Source organism: Oncorhynchus gorbuscha, unplaced genomic scaffold, assembly GCF_021184085.1.
Source record: "Oncorhynchus gorbuscha isolate QuinsamMale2020 ecotype Even-year unplaced genomic scaffold, OgorEven_v1.0 Un_scaffold_7215, whole genome shotgun sequence".
NCBI classification, from domain to species: Eukaryota; Metazoa; Chordata; class Actinopteri; order Salmoniformes; family Salmonidae; genus Oncorhynchus; species Oncorhynchus gorbuscha.
The window spans coordinates 1-18,284 of record NW_025750650.1 but is presented as its reverse complement, the minus strand read 5'-3'; the positions used below and the strand labels follow the sequence as shown (position 1 = coordinate 18,284).

The 18,284-nt window shown below is 45.1% G+C and overlaps 1 gene segment (V, D, J or C); it reads left to right on the top strand.

Moving 5' to 3' along the window:
- Positions 1–5,826: 5,826 nt before the first annotated feature.
- Positions 5,827–6,379, top strand: LOC124029666 (the record flags this gene model as incomplete). The annotated part of the segment is given in 2 exon segments: positions 5,827–5,875; positions 6,058–6,379. Coding segments are annotated over 2 exon segments (371 nt in total), but the record flags the coding sequence as incomplete, so codon positions are not given.
- Positions 6,380–18,284: the final 11,905 nt, after the last annotated feature.

Sequence of the window (18,284 nt, the reverse complement as noted above, 5' to 3'; positions counted from 1 at the left end):
AACTACTGACTTCAACAGTAAATGCCTGGATTATTTTAATTTCGGTGAATCTCTTGGGTTACAGCAACCCCAAGTGTAAAATAGGAAATAATGGTTAACTTTCAGAAAGTATTGAGTTTTTAAGAGGAGTACAACAAGGCTGTCCATTGTCTCCATATCGATTTATTATGGCCATTGAAACGCTAGCTATTTAAATTAGATCCAACAAGAACATAAAGGGGTTAGAAAACAAAAGTGGCAGTGTATTATGTATTGGATTGTTAAAAGACAGTTTTTACACTACCTTGTAGTTTACCAATACCTTAGCCAAATACATTTAAACTCTGTTTTTCACAATTTATTAAACTTCCACTTCAACTGTAAATTATTTTGCAGTTTAATAATTCTAATCTTTTCAGTCCCATACCCTGTCATAGATTTTCAATTAGATTTAAGTCAACACTGTAAGCCCATCTGGAACATTCACTGTCTTCTTGATAGTCAACTGCAGTGTAGATTTGGCCTTATGTTTTAGCGTTATTGTCCTGCTGAACGGTGAATTGATATCCTGTTCTGGTAGAAAGCAGACTGAACCAGGTTTTCCTCTAGGCTTTTGTCTGTTCTTATTTTTAACTCCCAATCCTTAACGATTACAAACATACCCATAACATGATGCAGCCATCACTACTGTCACGCCTTGGTCATTGTATTTTGTGTTTTTGTTATATGTTTGGGTAGGGCCAGGGTGTGACATGGGTTTATATGTTGTTTTTCGTATTGGGGTTTGTAGTATTTGGGATCGCGGCTAATTAGGGGTGTTGTATAGGCTTGGCTGCCTGGAGGCGATTCTCAATTGGAGTCAGGTGCTTAACGTTGTCTCTGATTGGGAACCGTATTTAGGTAGCCTGAGTTCGCTTTTTGTATTTTGTGGGTGTTTGTACCTGTCTCTGTGTAGTAGTCACAGATAGGCTGTAATTAGTTTCACGTTTCGTTTGTTGTTTTCGTATTTCAGTTATTTCATGTACCGTTTCATTCATTAAAGTCATGAGTAACCTACACGCTGCATTTCGGTCTGACTCTTCATTCAACAGAAGAACGGCGTTACAACTACACTTGAAAACATGCCGAAAACTCAGTAATGTTTATATAGGATTTGCCCAAACATAACATTTTGTAATCAGGACAAAAAAGGTCATTGCTTGCCACGTTGTTTGCAGTATTATTTTAATGCATTGTTGCATTGTCTCGCCTTGGTCTTAGTATTTTGTGTCTTCTTTATTATTTGTTTCAGGCCAGGTGTGACATGGGTTTATGTTGTTGTCTTATTGGGGTTTTTGTAGGCATTGGGATTGTGGTTGATTAGGGTGTGTCTAGTATAGGCTTGGTTGCCTGAGGCGGTTCTCAATCAGAGTCAGGTGATTTCTCGTTGTCTCTGATTGGAAACCATATTTAGGTAGCCGGGGTTTCACTGTGTATTTCGTGGGTGATTGTTCCTGTCTCTGTGTAGTTGTTCACCAGACACGCTGTAATAGGTTTTTACATTCCGTTTGTTGTTTTTGTATTTGTATAGTTATTTCATGTATCGATCATTCATTAAAGACATGAGTAACCACCACGCTGCATTTCGGTCCGACTCTCTTTTGACAAACGAACGCTCGTTACAGAATCACCCACCCCACACGGACCGAGTGGCGTGGTTACAGGCAGCGACAGCAGGAGCAGCGAAGGGAGGGACGTTATGGACAGCAGAAGTATGGAGTATACGACGTGGGATGAAATAGACAGGTGGGTGGTCGACCAGAGAGAGTGCCGGAGCTCGCCTGGGATTCGCTGGAGCAGTGCGAAGAGGGCTATAGGAGAATGGAGTCGAAGAGAAAGACACGGCGGCGCAGAAAGAAACCCGAAAGTCAGCCCCAAAAATGTATTGGGGGAGGGCTCAGGGAGAGAGTGGCAGAGGCAGGAGTCAGACCTGTTAATCAGAGGAGCAGCAATCAATGGACTTCTGGACTTGGGAGGAGATATTAGATGGGTGGGTGAATATTTCCTTTAACCATCAATCAACTAACTCCAGATATCAGTGCATCAGATCTCCCTCTCTGCTCTACTAAACCCTGCTTCCTGTCCCACATAGACTCCTCCTGCAGGGTTCATCTCAGGTCTCTGATGGTTTAGATGTTCTCATAAGGAGGCAGCATCCCTCTATAAGATCACTGAGATGAGTTGATGAGAAGCCACCTCTAATTCATGTGGAGTGGTTTGTCTGTCTCATTCTTTCTGTCTCCTTAACAGTGAGTCAACATGATCAGAATTCTTATCTCCATCACCATGGGTTACACAGCCTGGGCTGCAGGTATTCAGATCACTGATTTCATCAACTAATAATATCCTCATTTGATTGGTTTTCATGTTTCAGGTGAATATGTTTGCTATATCTGTTGTTTCACCTCTCTCTCTCTCTCTCTCTCTCTCTCTCTCTCTCTCTCTCTCTCTCTCTCTCTCTCTCTCTCTCTCTCTCTCTCTCTCTCTGTCTCTGTCTCTCTCTCTCTACAGGTTCTTCTCTCATTAACCAGGTACACCAGAGTCCTGCATCCCTGTACAAGAAACGGGAAAGTCGGCTAAGATGGAGTGTTCACATAGTATATCAACCTATAATGTCATCCTCTGGTACAAGCTGTCCAACTACAGAGAATTAGTGTATTTAGGATACATGACAGCGAAAACTGCATTTCCTGAGGCTGGATTTGATATAGAAGGAGATGCTAATGCAGGTGGTACCAGCACCTTAACCATCAAACAACTAACTCAGAAATAGCAGTGCTGTGTATTATTGTGCTGCTAGTTTACAGTGCATCAGACTCCTCTCTGCTCTACAAAAACCTCCTCCCTGGTGTACTGTAGACTAATCACACCTGTATTAACGTCACACTGTATCTGACTCTGATTCAATGCCAAAACACTCACCAGCTGGTCTAATAGAAAGGGGAGGTTCCTCTGATATACAGGAGACCATGATACAGTATGGTATGATATCATGTCTTTCCTGTAGGTGGAGTTACAGCTCAACTAATCCATGTGGACTCACCAGACACAGTACCACAGTAAACTATGGTGTGTAGTAAGGAGTCTGAGAGTTGAAGATCCATGTCCTTTTGAATGTTCATCTGGACTCAGTGTTGAACTAACAATCTTTTCATTGTTGGATATTTTTTCTTACTGTGAACGTGAATCTCTTGAATATTCTTGATCACAGGTTAGATACAATCTAAATAATCTATAATTCCATATATTTCCTGAATGACTACAGTAGTTATAACAAACAGGTCTCTCTCCTCTTCTGTAACAGGTGAACTGCTCTGTTCCAGCTTTCCTCAGTCTCCATCTTCAGTATGAGACTGAACCTGCTCTGATATATCTACCATGATGGGGGTATACTAGAGACTGAAGCTGCTCTGATATTTCTACCATGATGGGGTATACTAGAGACTGAAGCTGCTCTGATATTTCTACCATGATGGGTTATACTAGAGACTGAAGCTGCTCATATATATCTACCATGATGGGGTATACTAGAGACTGAAGCTGCTCTGATATATCTACCATGATGGGGTAGACCTAGAGACTGAAGCTGCTCTGATATCCCAGCTAGCAGTAAGGAATCAGCCCAAGTACACCGGCCGTATCCGTCTACTGTAATTCAGTCGGCGTTGCCAGTATCTTTCCAGAAACCTCCCCCCAGAATCCTCCCCAGAAGCGATGTAACGCAAATTAAAAACAATGTTTCCAAATTTCCGATTTCGCATTTTAAATATTACTTTTATACATTTTATAGATACAAATTATAAACATCCACAAAAAATATTGTTTGTTCTTAGGAAGCAACATTTCCGTGGTGAATGTGTCAGTGTGCTCACAGGAGTCACTACAGCGTGATGGGACAAGGATATCCCCACCGGCCAAACCTCCCCTAACTTGGACAACACTGAGCCAATTGTGCGTCACCTCATGGGTCCCCTGGTGGCCGCCGGGTCTCAAACCAGCATCTGTAGAAACCTTATGTCTTTTAGACCTCTGCACCACTCCGGAGGCTCCATCCACAAAGTTCTTAATGCTTATCAATTGTCTTGCAGTAATATCAAAATACTAAAATACAACACAGGACTTTTAAAGAATTTAATTTAAATTATAATTTTATTTTTTGATCACAGAAACAATGAGAAAATATGGAAAAATAAATATTGAAAGGTAAATTATATACAGCAGCCCATGTAATCATCTGTCAGAGAAGCTACAATCGGCCCGAGCCCCAAGTAATACATTTGGGCCAGATTACTCACACCGGAATCGTCCCGAGCCCCAAGTAATACATTTGGGCCAGATAACTCTCACCACAATCGGCCCAAGAACCAAGTAATACATTTGGGCCAGATAACTCACACCGGAATCGTCCTGATCTCAATCCCCGCATCCTAGCCATAAGTAATACTGCCGAAGGCGGCCCAGACTCGGGCCACATGACGTCGGCCGAGTTTAAATCTCGGGCAGAATCGGCCCAGATCCACTGTGTTAGCTGGGATATCTACCATGATGGGGTATACATAAGCATGAATTTCATCAACAAGAAGTACCACATTGCAGATAATAAACTTGATATCTCTAATATTGTATTGCTTTGGGATCATGACAATATGTACTTTTGAGGAAAATAGGACATTTTTCTCGACTCATATCCCAACTTTGAGAAGGGATTGTGTGATGGTTAGTTTAGCAACTGCGTGACGAGCATGACAACATTTTATTAATTGGACGATAATATGCTGGGTGGGGTGTTTTGTATACCAATGAGATCTCCTTTCTCTAATATATTTGGCAATGCTGTTTCAGCTGTTATACTTGTTTAAGATGATGTTTTAAATTGCCTAGGTCATAAATGTCATTGTGCTGCCATATTTCTAGACTTTTCCAAGGCATTCAACACCATTGAACATTCCCTACTCATTCAAAACCTGTCTGAAATGGGCCTGGACAATAAGTCTTGCAAATGGTTTAAGAACTATCTGACAGACAGGACACAATGTGTACGTTCTGATGGTGTTGAGTCTAGTTTCCTGGATATTAGGTGTACCACAGGGCTCAGCCTTGGGACCGTTTCTCTTTACTCTTCATATTAATAATATTGGTCTTTGTATTAAATCCCTTCATATTAATCTGTATGTAGATGATATGGTTGTTTTCCATAGCACTGATTGTCAATTAGGGCTAGGTGTCCCGGGACAAAGCCGACAACATCCAGTGAAATTGGAGGGCGCGCAATTCAAGTAAATATTTATAATATTAAACATACATGACCATACAAGTGTCTTATATCATTTAAAAGCTTAACTTATTTTTAATCTAACTGCGTTTTCAGATTTCAAAAATAATTTATGGCGAAAGCATACCATGCAATTGTCTGTTGATTTCCAAAACCCCTTTATTTTCCCCCTTCATTTCTCTCATAGCAATGGTCAACAAACCAGAGGTAGAAAATGCTGACTCATTTCAGTGTTTTAGGACTACCAGCTCCCGAGCTCTATAGGATAGAATATAATATGTAAAGAGCTGATGGTCTCATCATGGACTGTAGGGGGACCTCTAACTTTAATAATGTGAATGTCTCTACAGTCTGAACCACTAATTAGCATGATGTATTCAGATCATCAGTCCCTCCCACTTCACTGACATGTTGAATATGGTGGAACCTGCCGTGGTCTACTGATTGTCATCTATTCATCTATGTGACACTCCTCTTGTTTTATATACATTGATACCAGACTCTTTCCAGCACTCTCACATATAACGTGATCAAACATGTTCACATTTCTCTTCTCTGTTACTGTCTCACTGCTCTGTGCTGCAGGTACAGTTTCATAATGTTTCATTTATTTAACCAGGAAAGTTAAGAACAAAATTCTTATTTACAATGAATGACTTCTCTAGTTATTGATATTGATGTTTCCAAGCATATGTGCCTGGGTCTTGATGTATTCAGGTCTAACTGTACCTAACTCTATTGATTTCATTCTCACTGTGTCCTTACAGGTCTTGTTGAGGGAGTGAAGTCACCAGACACCACCATACTCTGGGAACTCAAAGACAGTGATGCTCAGATGAACTGCAGTCACACTAAGGGATCTAGCTACTACCAGATGTACTGGTACAGACAGCTTCCAGGAGAGGGAATGAAGCAGGTAGTTTACACAAGTACTTATAACATACCAGACTATGGAGCCTTCAGTGAAGACAAATATGCAAAAGTTAAAACTACAGCTAAGAGTGGATCTTTCACAGTGAAGAAGTTGGAGACAGGAGACAGTGGAATGTACTTCTGTGCTGTGAGTCAACACCGTGATACAGACAACAAGTACAGCTGCACAAAACCCCCAGTATTTCAATAGGATGTAATATAACATGTAAAGAGATGGTTTCATCACATACTGTAGGGGGACCTCTAACTATAGTTCTTCTAATGTCTGATGGTCTCATCACATACTGTAGGGGACCTCTAACTCTAGTTCTTCTAATGGTCTCATCACATACTGTAGGGGACCTCTAACTATAGTTCTTCTAATGGTCTCATCACATACTGTAGGGGACCTCTAACTCTAGTTCTTCTAATGGTCTCATCACATACTGTAGGGGACCTCTAACTCTAGTTGTTCTAATGTCTGATGGTCTCATCACATACTGTAGGGGACCTCTAACTATAGTTCTTCTAATGTCTGATGGTCTCATCACATACTGTAGGGGGACCTCTAACTCTAGTTGTTCTAATGTCTGATGGTCTCATCACATACTGTAGGGGGACCTCTAACTCTAGTTGTTCTAATGTCTGATGGTCTCATCACATACTGTAGGGGACCTCTAACTCTAGTTCTTCTAATGGTCTCATCACATACTGTAGGGGACCTCTAACTCTAGTTGTTCTAATGTCTGATGGTCTCATCACATACTGTAGGGGACCTCTAACTCTAGTTCTTCTAATGGTCTCATCACATACTGTAGGGGACCTCTAACTATAGTTCTTCTAATGTCTGATGGTCTCATCACATACTGTAGGGGGACCTCTAACTCTAGTTGTTCTAATGTCTGATGGTCTCATCACATACTGTAGGGGACCTCTAACTCTAGTTGTTCTAATGTCTGATGGTCTCATCACATACTGTAGGGGACCTCTAACTCTAGTTGTTCTAATGTCTGATGGTCTCATCACATACTGTAGGGGACCTCTAACTCTAGTTGTTCTAATGTCTGATGGTCTCATCACATACTGTAGGGGACCTCTAACTCTAGTTGTTCTAATGTCTGATGGTCTCATCACATACTGTAGGGACCTCTAACTCTAGTTGTTCTAATGTCTGATGGTCTCATCACATACTGTAGGGGACCTCTAACTCTAGTTGTTCTAATGTCTGATGGTCTCATCACATACTGTAGGGGACCTCTAACTCTAGTTGTTCTAATGTCTGATGGTCTCATCACATACTGTAGGGGACCTCTAACTCTAGTTGTTCTAATGTCTGATGGGTTCATTGTCATGATCATGTAATCAGTCATGTTCACAGTGAGGTCCTATGAGCAAGCTTTACAGTACAGGCTTCCTGACACTCCCTCTAACACTGTCACTATCCACCACCCTGAAGGAAACATGCTACTACAACAGCCAATCTCCTTTCACCTCAGAGCTTCATCCAGGAGACACTCATATCACATCATCATCGTCTTCCTCAGCATATTCATCTTCATCATGATGTTCAGAGTTCTGATTCACCTGGCAGCTCTACCACTCTGGGTGACAGGTATTAAATCACTTACGATGAGAAGCAAAACGATACTACGAATGTCATCAAACTGAATAAAATATCCTTCCTCTTGCTCCATCTTTCTCACCTTCTCTCCTCTCTCCGTCTCTCCTCTCTTTCTATGTCACCTTCTCTCCCCTCTCTCTCCCTCCCTCGCTGTGTCCACAGGGCAGTTGTTTAGTAGCATGGTTCATCAGAGGCCTGTGGCACTAACAGAAGGTCCTGGAGGAGACGTTCAACTCACCTGCAGCCATACGATCCCTAACTACTACGTGATACTATGGTACAAACAGTCAGCAGGAGACACTGCTATGAAACTCATTGGTTATGCATATACCAAGTCAATAACCATGGAGAAATCATTTGAAAAGCACTTCAATGTGAGTGGAGATGGTGGGAAAGAGGCTTATCTTCATCTAGTGAGTCTGAGAGGACCTGAACACAGTGCAGTTTATTACTGTGCAGCCAGCCAACACAGTGATGTAGACTTCCTCCTGTTCTCTACTAAAACCCTGTCTGATGGTAATATTAGACCACGGCTCAGAACACCTGCATCTGAGGTTTGACTTTGACTCAGGGCCAATGAATAAACACAGATGGATGATGGCATAAGGTGATATCTGTCCTGGTACAGTATACCAGTATTTACAGTTTAGTGTCACCACTCATTAACATACATTATGCAATGTTACAATGTCAAATTCCATTACTCCATTTCTATCTCTCCCCCTCTCACCCTCTCTCTTTCTCTCTCTCCCCTGCATAGATGTGATTCACATGACTACACTCTCTCTCTCACTGTTCTGACCTGAAGTCAGTGTAGTGTATTACTGTTCTGATCTAAAGTCAGTCCAGTGTATTACTGTTCTGATCTGAAGTCAGGTCAGTGTATTACTGTTCTGATCTGAAGTCAGTTCAGTGTATTACTGTTCTGATCTTAAGTCAGTGCAGTGTATTACTGTTCTGACCTGAAGTCAACACAGTGTATTACTGTTCTGATCTGAAGTCAGTGCTGTCATGTTTTGTCTTAGATTGTCTTGTCATTTTGCTTTTCCCTCTGTTCATTTTCCCCCTGCTGGTCTTTTTAGGTTCGTTCCCCTTTTTCTCTCTCCCCTTCCTCTCTCTCTTCTCTCTATCGTTCCGTTCCTGCTCCCAGCTGTTCCTATTCCCCTAATCAATCATTTAGTCTTCCCACACCTGTTCCCGATCCTTTTCCCTGATTAGAGTCCCTATTTCTCTCCTTGTTTTCCGTTCCTGCCCTGTCGGATCCTTGTCTATTGTTCACCGTGCTGTGTCTATGTATCGCCCTGTCGTGTCGTGTTTCCCTCAGATGCTGCGTGGTGAGCAGGTGTCTGAGTCTGCTACGTTCAAGTGCCTTCCCGAGGCAACCTGCAGTTCTTGATCAAGTCTCCAGTCTGTTCTCGTCATTACGAGTAGAATTATGCCTTTTGATTGTAAAGTTACTTTACTGGATTAAAAACTCTGTTTTCGCCAAGTCGCTTTTGGGTCCTCATTCACCTGCATAACAGAAGGATCCGACCATAGAATGGACCCAGCGACTACAGATGCTCGTAACACTGCCGTCGAGATCCAAGGAGCCAGTGCTCGGCAGACACGAGCAGGAATTGTCTGCTGCTCGCCATGCCGTGGAGAACCTGGCCGCTCAGGTTTCCGACCTCTCTGGACAGTTCCAGAGTCTTCGTCTCGTGCCACCTGTTACTTCCTGGCCTGCCGAGCCTCCGGAACCTAGGGTTAATAACCCACCTTGCTACTCCGGGCAGCCCACGGAGTGCCGCTCCTTTCTCACCCAGTGTGATATTGTGTTCTCTCTCCAACCCAACACATACTCTAGCGAGAGAGCTCGGGTTGCTTACGTCATTTCACTCCTTACTGGCCGGGCTCGAGAGTGGGGCACAGCTATCTGGGAGGCAAGGGCTGATTGTTCTAACAATTACCAGAACTTTAAAGAGGAGATGATTCGGGTTTTTGACCGTTCAGTTTTTGGTAGGGAGGCTTCTAGGGCCCTGGCTTCCCTATGCCAAGGTGATCGATCCATAACGGATTACTCTATAGAGTTTCGCACTCTTGCTGCCTCTAGTGACTGGAACGAGCCGGCGCTGCTCGCTCGTTTTCTGGAGGGACTCACGCAGTGGTCAAAGATGAGATTCTCTCTCGGGAGGTTCCTTCCAGTGTGGACTCTTTGATTGCTCTCGCCATCCGCATAGAACGACGGGTAGATCTTCGTCACCAAGCTCGTGGAAGAGAGCTCGCGTCAACGGTGTTTCCCTGCTCCGCATCGCAACCATCTCCCTCCTCTGGCTCAGAGACTGAGCCCATGCAGCTGGGAGGTATTCGCATCTCGACCAAGGAGAGGGAACGGAGGATCACCAACCGCCTGTGCCTCTATTGCGGATTTGAGGGACATTTTGTCAATTCATGTCCAGTAAAAGGCCAGAGCTCATCAGTAAGCGGAGGGCTACTGGTGAGCGCTACTACTCAGGTCTCTTCATCTAGATCCTGTACTACTATGTCGGTCCATCTACGCTGGACCGGTTGGGTGCTACATGCAGTGCCTTGATTGACTCTGTGGCTGAGGGTTGTTTCATGGACGAAGCATGGGCTCGGAAACATGACATTCCTTTCAGACAGTTAGACAAGCCTACGCCCATGTTTGCCTTAGATGGTAGTCATCTTCCCAGTATCAGATTTGAGACACTACCTTTAACTCTCACAGTATCTGGTAACCACAGTGAGACTATTTCTTTTTTGATTTTTCGTTCACCTTTTACACCTGTTGTTTTGGGTCATCCCTGGCTAGTATGTCATAATCCTTCTATTAATTGGTCTAGTAATTCTATCCTATCCTGGAACGTTTCTTGTCATGTGAAGTGTTTAATGTCTGCCATCCCTCCCATTTCTTCTGTCCCCACTTCTCAGGAGGAACCTGGCGATTTGACAGGAGTGCCGGAGGAATATCATGATCTGCGCACGGTCTTCCAGTCGGCCCGAGCCAACTCCCTTCCTCCTCACCGGTCGTATGATTGTAGTATTGATCTCCTTCCGGGGACCACTCCTCCTCGGGGTAGACTATACTCTCTGTCGGCTCCCGAACGTAAGGCTCTCGAGGATTATTTATCTGTGTCTCTTGACGCCGGTACCATAGTGCCTTCTTCCTCTCCAGCCGGGGCGGGGTTCTTTTTTGTTAAGAAGAAGGACGGTACTCTGCGCCCTGCGTGGATTATCGAGGCTGAATGACATAACGGTTAAGAATCGTTATCCGCTTCCCCTTATGTCATCAGCCTTCGAGATTCTGCAGGGAGCCAGGTGCTTTACTAAGTTGGACCTTCGTAACGCTTACCATCTCGTGCGCATCAGAGAGGGGGACGAGTGGAAAACGGCGTTTAACACTCCGTTAGGGCATTTTGAGTACCGGGTTCTGCCGTTTGGTCTCGCCAATGCGCCAGCTGTTTTTCAGGCATTAGTTAATGATGTTCTGAGAGACATGCTGAACATCTTTGTTTTTGTCTATCTTGACGATATCCTGATTTTTTCACCGTCACTCGAGATTCATGTTCAGCACGTTCGACGTGTTCTACAGCGCCTTTTAGAGAATTGTCTCTACGTGAAGGCTGAGAAGTGCTCTTTTTCATGTCTCCTCCGTTACTTTTCTCGGTTCCGTTATTTCCGCTGAAGGCATTCAGATGGATTCCGCTAAGGTCCAAGCTGTCAGTGATTGGCCCGTTCCAAGGTCACGTGTCGAGTTGCAGCGCTTTTTAGGTTTCGCTAATTTCTATCGGCGTTTCATTCGTAATTTCGGTCAAGTTGCTGCCCCTCTCACAGCTCTTACTTCTGTCAAGACGTGTTTTAAGTGGTCGGTTCCGCCCAGGAGCTTTTGATCTTCTAAAAGAACGTTTTACGTCCGCTCCTATCCTCGTTACTCCTGACGTCACTAGACAATTCATTGTCGAGGTTGACGCTTCAGAGGTAGGCGTGGGAGCCATTCTATCCCAGCGCTTCCAGTCTGACGATAAGGTTCATCCTTGCGCTTATTTTTCTCATCGCCTGTCGCCATCTGAGCGCAACTATGATGTGGGTAACACAACTGCTCGCCATCCGCTTAGCCCTAGGCGAATGGCGACAGTGGTTGGAGGGGGCGACCGTTCCTTTTGTCGTTTGGACAGACCATAAGAACCTTGAGTACATCCGTTCTGCCAAACGACTTAATGCCCGTCAAGCTCGTTGGGCGTTGTTTTTCGCTCGTTTCGAGTTTGTGATTTCTTACCGTCCGGGTAGCAAAAACACCAAGCCTGATGCCTTATCCCGTCTGTTTAGTTCTTCTGTGGCTTCTACTGATCCCGAGGGATTCTTCCTTATGGGCGTGTTGTCGGGTTGACAGTCTGGGGAATTGAAAGACAGGTTAAGCAAGCACTCACGCACACTGCGTCGCCGCGCGCTTGTCCTAGTAACCTCCTTTTCGTTCCTGTTTCCACTCGTCTGGCTGTTCTTCAGTGGGCTCACTCTGCCAAGTTAGCTGGTCATCCCGGTGTTCGAGGCACTCTTGCGTCTATTCGCCAGCGCTTTTGGTGGCCGACTCAGGAGCGTGACACGCGCCGTTTCGTGGCTGCTTGTTCGGACTGCGCGCAGACTAAGTCGGGTAACTCTCCTCCTGCCGGTCGTCTCAGACCGCTCCCCATTCCTTCTCGACCATGGTCTCACATCGCCCTAGACTTCATTACCGGTCTGCCTTTGTCTGCGGGGAAGACTGTGATTCTTACGGTTGTCGATAGGTTCTCTAAGGCGGCACATTTCATTCCCCTCGCTAAACTTCCTTCCGCTAAGGAGACGGCACAAATCATCATCGAGAATGTGTTCAGAATTCATGGCCTCCCGTTAGACGCCGTTTCAGACAGAGGTCCGCAATTCACGTCACAGTTTTGGAGGGAGTTCTGTCGTTTGATTGGTGCGTCCGTCAGTCTCTCTTCCGGGTTTCATCCCCAGTCTAACGGTCAAGCAGAGAGGGCCAATCAGACGATTGGTCGCATACTACGCAGCCTTTCTTTCAGAAACCCTGCGTCTTGGGCAGAACAGCTCCCCTGGGCAGAATACGCTCACAACTCGCTTCCTTCGTCTGCTACCGGGTTATCTCCGTTTCAGAGTAGTCTGGGTTACCAGCCTCCTCTGTTCTCATCCCAGCTTGCCGAGTCCAGCGTTCCCTCCGCTCAAGCGTTTGTCCAACGTTGTGAGCGCACCTGGAGGAGGGTGAGGTCTGCACTTTGCCGTTACAGGGCACAGACTGTGAGAGCCGCCAATAAACGCAGGATTAAGAGTCCAAGGTATTGTTGCGGCCAGAGAGTGTGGCTTTCCACTCGCAACCTTCCTCTTACGACAGCTTCTCGTAAGTTGACTCCATGTGGTTCATTGGTCCGTTCCGTGTCTCCCAGGTCGTCAATCCTGTCGCTGTGCGACTGCTTCTTCCGCGACATCTTCGTCGCGTCCATCCTGTCTTCCATGTCTCCTGTGTCAAGCCCTTTCTTCGCACCCCCGTTCGTCTTCCCTCCCCCTCCCGTCCTTGTCGAGAGCGCACCTATTTACAAGGTACGTAGGATCATGGACATGCGTTCTCGGGGACGGGGTTACCAATACTTAGTGGATTGGGAGGGTTACGGTCCTGAGGAGAGGAGTTGGGTTCCGTCTCGGGACGTGCTGGACCGTTCACTTATTGATGATTTCCTCCGTTGCCGCCAGGATTCCTCTCGAGTGCGCCAGGAGGCGCTCGGTGAGTGGGGGTACTGTCATGTTTTGTCTTAGATTGTCTTGTCATTTTGCTTTTCCCTCTGTTCATTTTCCCCCTGCTGGTCTTTTTAGGTTCGTTCCCCTTTTTCTCTCTCCCTTCCTCTCTCTCTTCTCTCTATCGTTCCGTTCCTGCTCCCAGCTGTTCCTATTCCCCTAATCAATCATTTAGTCTTCCCACACCTGTTCCCGATCCTTTTCCCTGATTAGAGTCCCTATTTCTCTCCTTGTTTTCCGTTCCTGCCCTGTCGGATCCTTGTCTATTGTTCACCGTGCTGTGTCTATGTATCGCCCTGTCGTGTCGTGTTTCCCTCAGATGCTGCGTGGTGAGCAGGTGTCTGAGTCTGCTACGTTCAAGTGCCTTCCCGAGGCAACCTGCAGTTCTTGATCAAGTCTCCAGTCTGTTCTCGTCATTACGAGTAGAATTATGCCTTTTGATTGTAAAGTTACTTTACTGGATTAAAAACTCTGTTTTCGCCAAGTCGCTTTTTGGGTCCTCATTCACCTGCATAACAAGTGCAGTGTATTACTGTTCTGATCTGAAGTCAGTGCAGTGTATTACTGTTCTGAAGTCAGTCCAGTGTATTACTGTTCTGACCTGAAGTCAGTCCATTGTATTACTGTTCTGAACTGAAGTCAATGTATTACTGTTCTTGTCAGGACCCGGTTACGAACCCGGGTCTCCGGAGTGAGAAACAGTCACTTAACCAACTGAGCCACGAATAGTCGGCAGAACCCAGAAGATGAGGCAGACACAGCAGTACTTGAGACGGTGTATTTAATGAAGTAAAAAGTGAAGTTCTTCAGGAAAACATGTAACTCCACAACCTCAAAAGGAATTCCATAAGAACAAAGGAAATCCTCCAAGACAAAAAGGTAAATCCACAAGGTGGAAGGTATAGCACAAGAAGCCTCAAAAGATACTCAAAAAACAAACAAACAAGAACAAAAAAAACAGAATTCCTCAAGAGAGTCCACCGGGATCAACAAGAGTACACAGAGTACTAGGGCTGGGTGCTAACATACAAACACAGAGCACAGAACTGAGGAAAACAAAGGGTTTAAATACAATCAGGGGAAACGAGGCACAGGTGCAAATAATAATGGGGATCAAGGGAAAACAAAAGGTCAAAAGGCACAATGGGGGCCTCTAGTGACCAAAAACCGGAACAACCCTGGCCAAATCCTGACAGAACCCCCCCCCCCCCCTAGAAACGGCTCCTGACGTTCCTACCAGCTCTCTCAGGGTGGAGGGCCCTGAACTGACGAATGAGGTCAGGGTCCAGTATGTCTTTGGCAGGAACCCAGGAGCGCTCCTCGGGACCGTAGCCTTCCCAGTCCACCAGATACTGCCAGGACCGCTGCACCCGGCGGGAATCCAGTATCCGATGGACGGTATAAGCCGGCTGGCCTCCAATGACACGAGGCGGACGGGAGGTCTGTCTGCCGGGACAAGGGGAGACAGACCTAGGATAGGATAAAGTAATCCTTCTCACCCCCCCCCCTTAAAAGATTTAGATGCACTATTGTAAAGTGGCTGTTCCACTGGATGTCATAAGGTGAATGCACCAATTTGTAAGTCGCTCTGGATAAGAGCGTCTGCTAAATGACTTAAATGTAAATGTAAATGTAAAAAACAACAGGTTTTAATAAGGAAATGTGAAACGTGAGATTAATCTTAAGGGATCTGGGTAAGTGTAGGCGATAAGAAACTGGGTTAACTCTCCTGGCAACCTTAAAGGGACCGATGTATTTTTGGGACAGCTTGCGAGACTCCACCCGTAGTGGTAAGTCTCTTGTGGAGAGCCAGACTCTCTGGCCGGGGCGCAGGGTAGGCCCGGATCGGCGACGTCTGTTGGCTTGTTGTTGGTACCTCTGTGAGGAACGCATAAGATTAAGACGGGTCTTCCTCCACATAAGCCGACAGCGTCTGACGAACTTCAAGGCTGAAGGCACTCTGACTTCTGCCTCCTGGTCCGGTAACAATGGAGGGGCATAGCCAAACTGACACTCGTGCGGGGACATACCAGTGGAGGAGGAGCGCAAGGTGTTGTGCGCGTATTCGGCCCAAACAAGGAAGGACGACCATGTGGACGGGTTGTTACGAGTCATACATCGGAGGGTGGTTTCCACCTCTTGATTCATCCTCTCTGTTTGGCCGTTGGACTCCGGATGGTACCCTGAAGATAGACTGGCAGAAGCCCCCATGAGTTGGCAGAAGGCCTTCCAAAACCTAGAGGCGAACTGGGGACCTCTGTCAGAAACCATATCTTGAGGAATGCCGAAGACTCGGAACACATGATTAATTACCAACTCAGCCGTTTCCTTGGCAGAAGGTAACTTAGTCAGAGGGACGAACCTGGCCGCCTTAGAAAACCTGTCGATTATGACTAGGATAGTAGTATTGCCATGGGATGGAGGAAGGCCAGTAAGAAAGTCCAACGAGATATGGGACCAGGGTCTGTGTTTCTGTCAGGACCCGGTTACGAACCCGGGTCTCCGGAGTGAGAAACAGTCACTTAACCAACTGAGCCACGAATAGTCGGCAGAACCCAGAAGATGAGGCAGACACAGCAGTACTTGAGACGGTGTATTTAATGAAGTAAAAAGTGAAGTTCTTCAGGAAAACATGTAACTCCACAACCTCAAAAGGAATTCCATAAGAACAAAGTAAATCCTCCAAGACAAAAAGGTAAATCCACAAGGTGGAAGGTATAGCACAAAAAGCCTCAAAAGATACTCAAAAAACAAACAAACAAGAACAAAAAAACAGAATTCCTCAAGAGAGTCCACCGGGATCAACAAGAGTACACAGAGTACTAGGGCTGGGTGCTAACATACAAACACAGGGCACAGAACTGAGGAAAACAAAGGGTTTAAATACAATCAGGGGAAACGAGGCACAGGTGAAAATAATAATGGGGATCAAGGGAAAACAAAAGGTCAAAAGGCACAATGGGGGCCGAAAAACCAGAACAACCCTGGCCAAATCCTGACAGTTCTGACCTGAAGTCAGTGTATTACTGTTCTGACCTGAAGTCAGTCCAGTGTATTACTGTTCTGACCTGAAGTCAACACAGTGATGTAGATCCCCTTCTCTCTTCTCCAAAACCCCCCTTCTGATCCTTTACTCCATAACTGCAGTGTACATCAACACCCAGCACACCTGCTGTCCACCGCTGTAGATGTCTGAGCACATGGAGGAGGTTGATATCAAATCTCTAGACCAAATAATGTGGTTGATGTTGTTGTCTTGAAGAAACACTTCAGGTATTTCTTCAAATTACATCCTATTTCTAATGTAATGATTGCAGAACCTATAACACAGATCAAATCTAAAGACTAAAAAATACAAAATACTTTAATGATGTAGATACCGGTATGTTCCACAATACACCTTAAAGTTGAACAGGAGACCTGTAGGTGAACAAGGGATCTGCTTGAATATCAACACAAGTTCTGACATCAAAGTGATGTCATTTCCTTCCCCTCCGGCAGCTCAGTTCAGCCACCCTTCTCTGTTGACTTATTTTCCTCTCCCCCTATGGGCTCTGGTCTAAAGTAATGCACTAGAAAGGGAATAGGGTGCCATTTGGGATGCTGACATACATTTGACACTCCCACTAGATGACATGACATCTCTGACTATCTGAAAACCCTTTCTCCTTGTCCATGTGACTCTTCTCTCCAGAACCATCAACATGATCAAGCTTCTCATACATGTAGCAACTCTACCACTATGGGTGACAGGTATTAAATCCCTCATGAAAGATAGATTTACTACTGAAATATATTGCTGTCAATATGCTGAGTAATACTGTATCTTTCATATGGTCTGTTTTCATCCACAGGGCTGTCACAAACAGACAAAGTTCACCAGACTCCTACTGCAATACTAAAAGGACCTGAAGACAAAGTTAATCTCACCTGCAGCCACACTGATCCAAATTACAACATGATACTGTGGTACCAACAGTCAGCCCAAAACACTGGTCTGAAACTCATTGGGTATGTGAGATACACCAGTCCAACGGTGGAAGATTCCTTTAAAGGGCGTTTTGATGTCAGTGGAGATGCTGCAGCTAATAAAATGGCGTATCTACATTTTTCCAAAGTGACAGAAGCTGAAGACAGTGCAGTGTATTTCTGTGCTGCTAGTGAAGCACAGTGTTTCACTATACCCTCTCTCCTCTACAAAAACCCTCTCTGATCCTCTCATATAATACTGACTACAGCTCTATACACCTGCACCTGTCTTCAACCACTTCAACAACACTTTGCTATGAACCATTAGATATCAGACAGATGGTAATGATACTGTTATAAGTGGCTAGTTTAGATGGTTTAGCTGCAGCACTTCCTCAGTTCTCCACCAAGGAGGCAGTGGTTCTCCACACTGAGCTGTAAAAGGGGCTGCATAGGGTCCCTGGTCAAACGCAGGGTACTAAATAGGGAATAGGGTTCGACTTGGGATGCAGAGAGAGAATTGATAACTATCCTGATGGAGCTGTCATTTTGATCATTCATGAGCTTGTTTAATCTGTCATAAACAGAGTTATAAAACCCCACAGCAAACAAGCACAAAAACAGAGTTATAAAATCTCACAGCAAACAAGCACAAAAACAGAGTTATAAAACCCCACAGCAAACAAGCACAAAAACAGAGTTATAAAATCT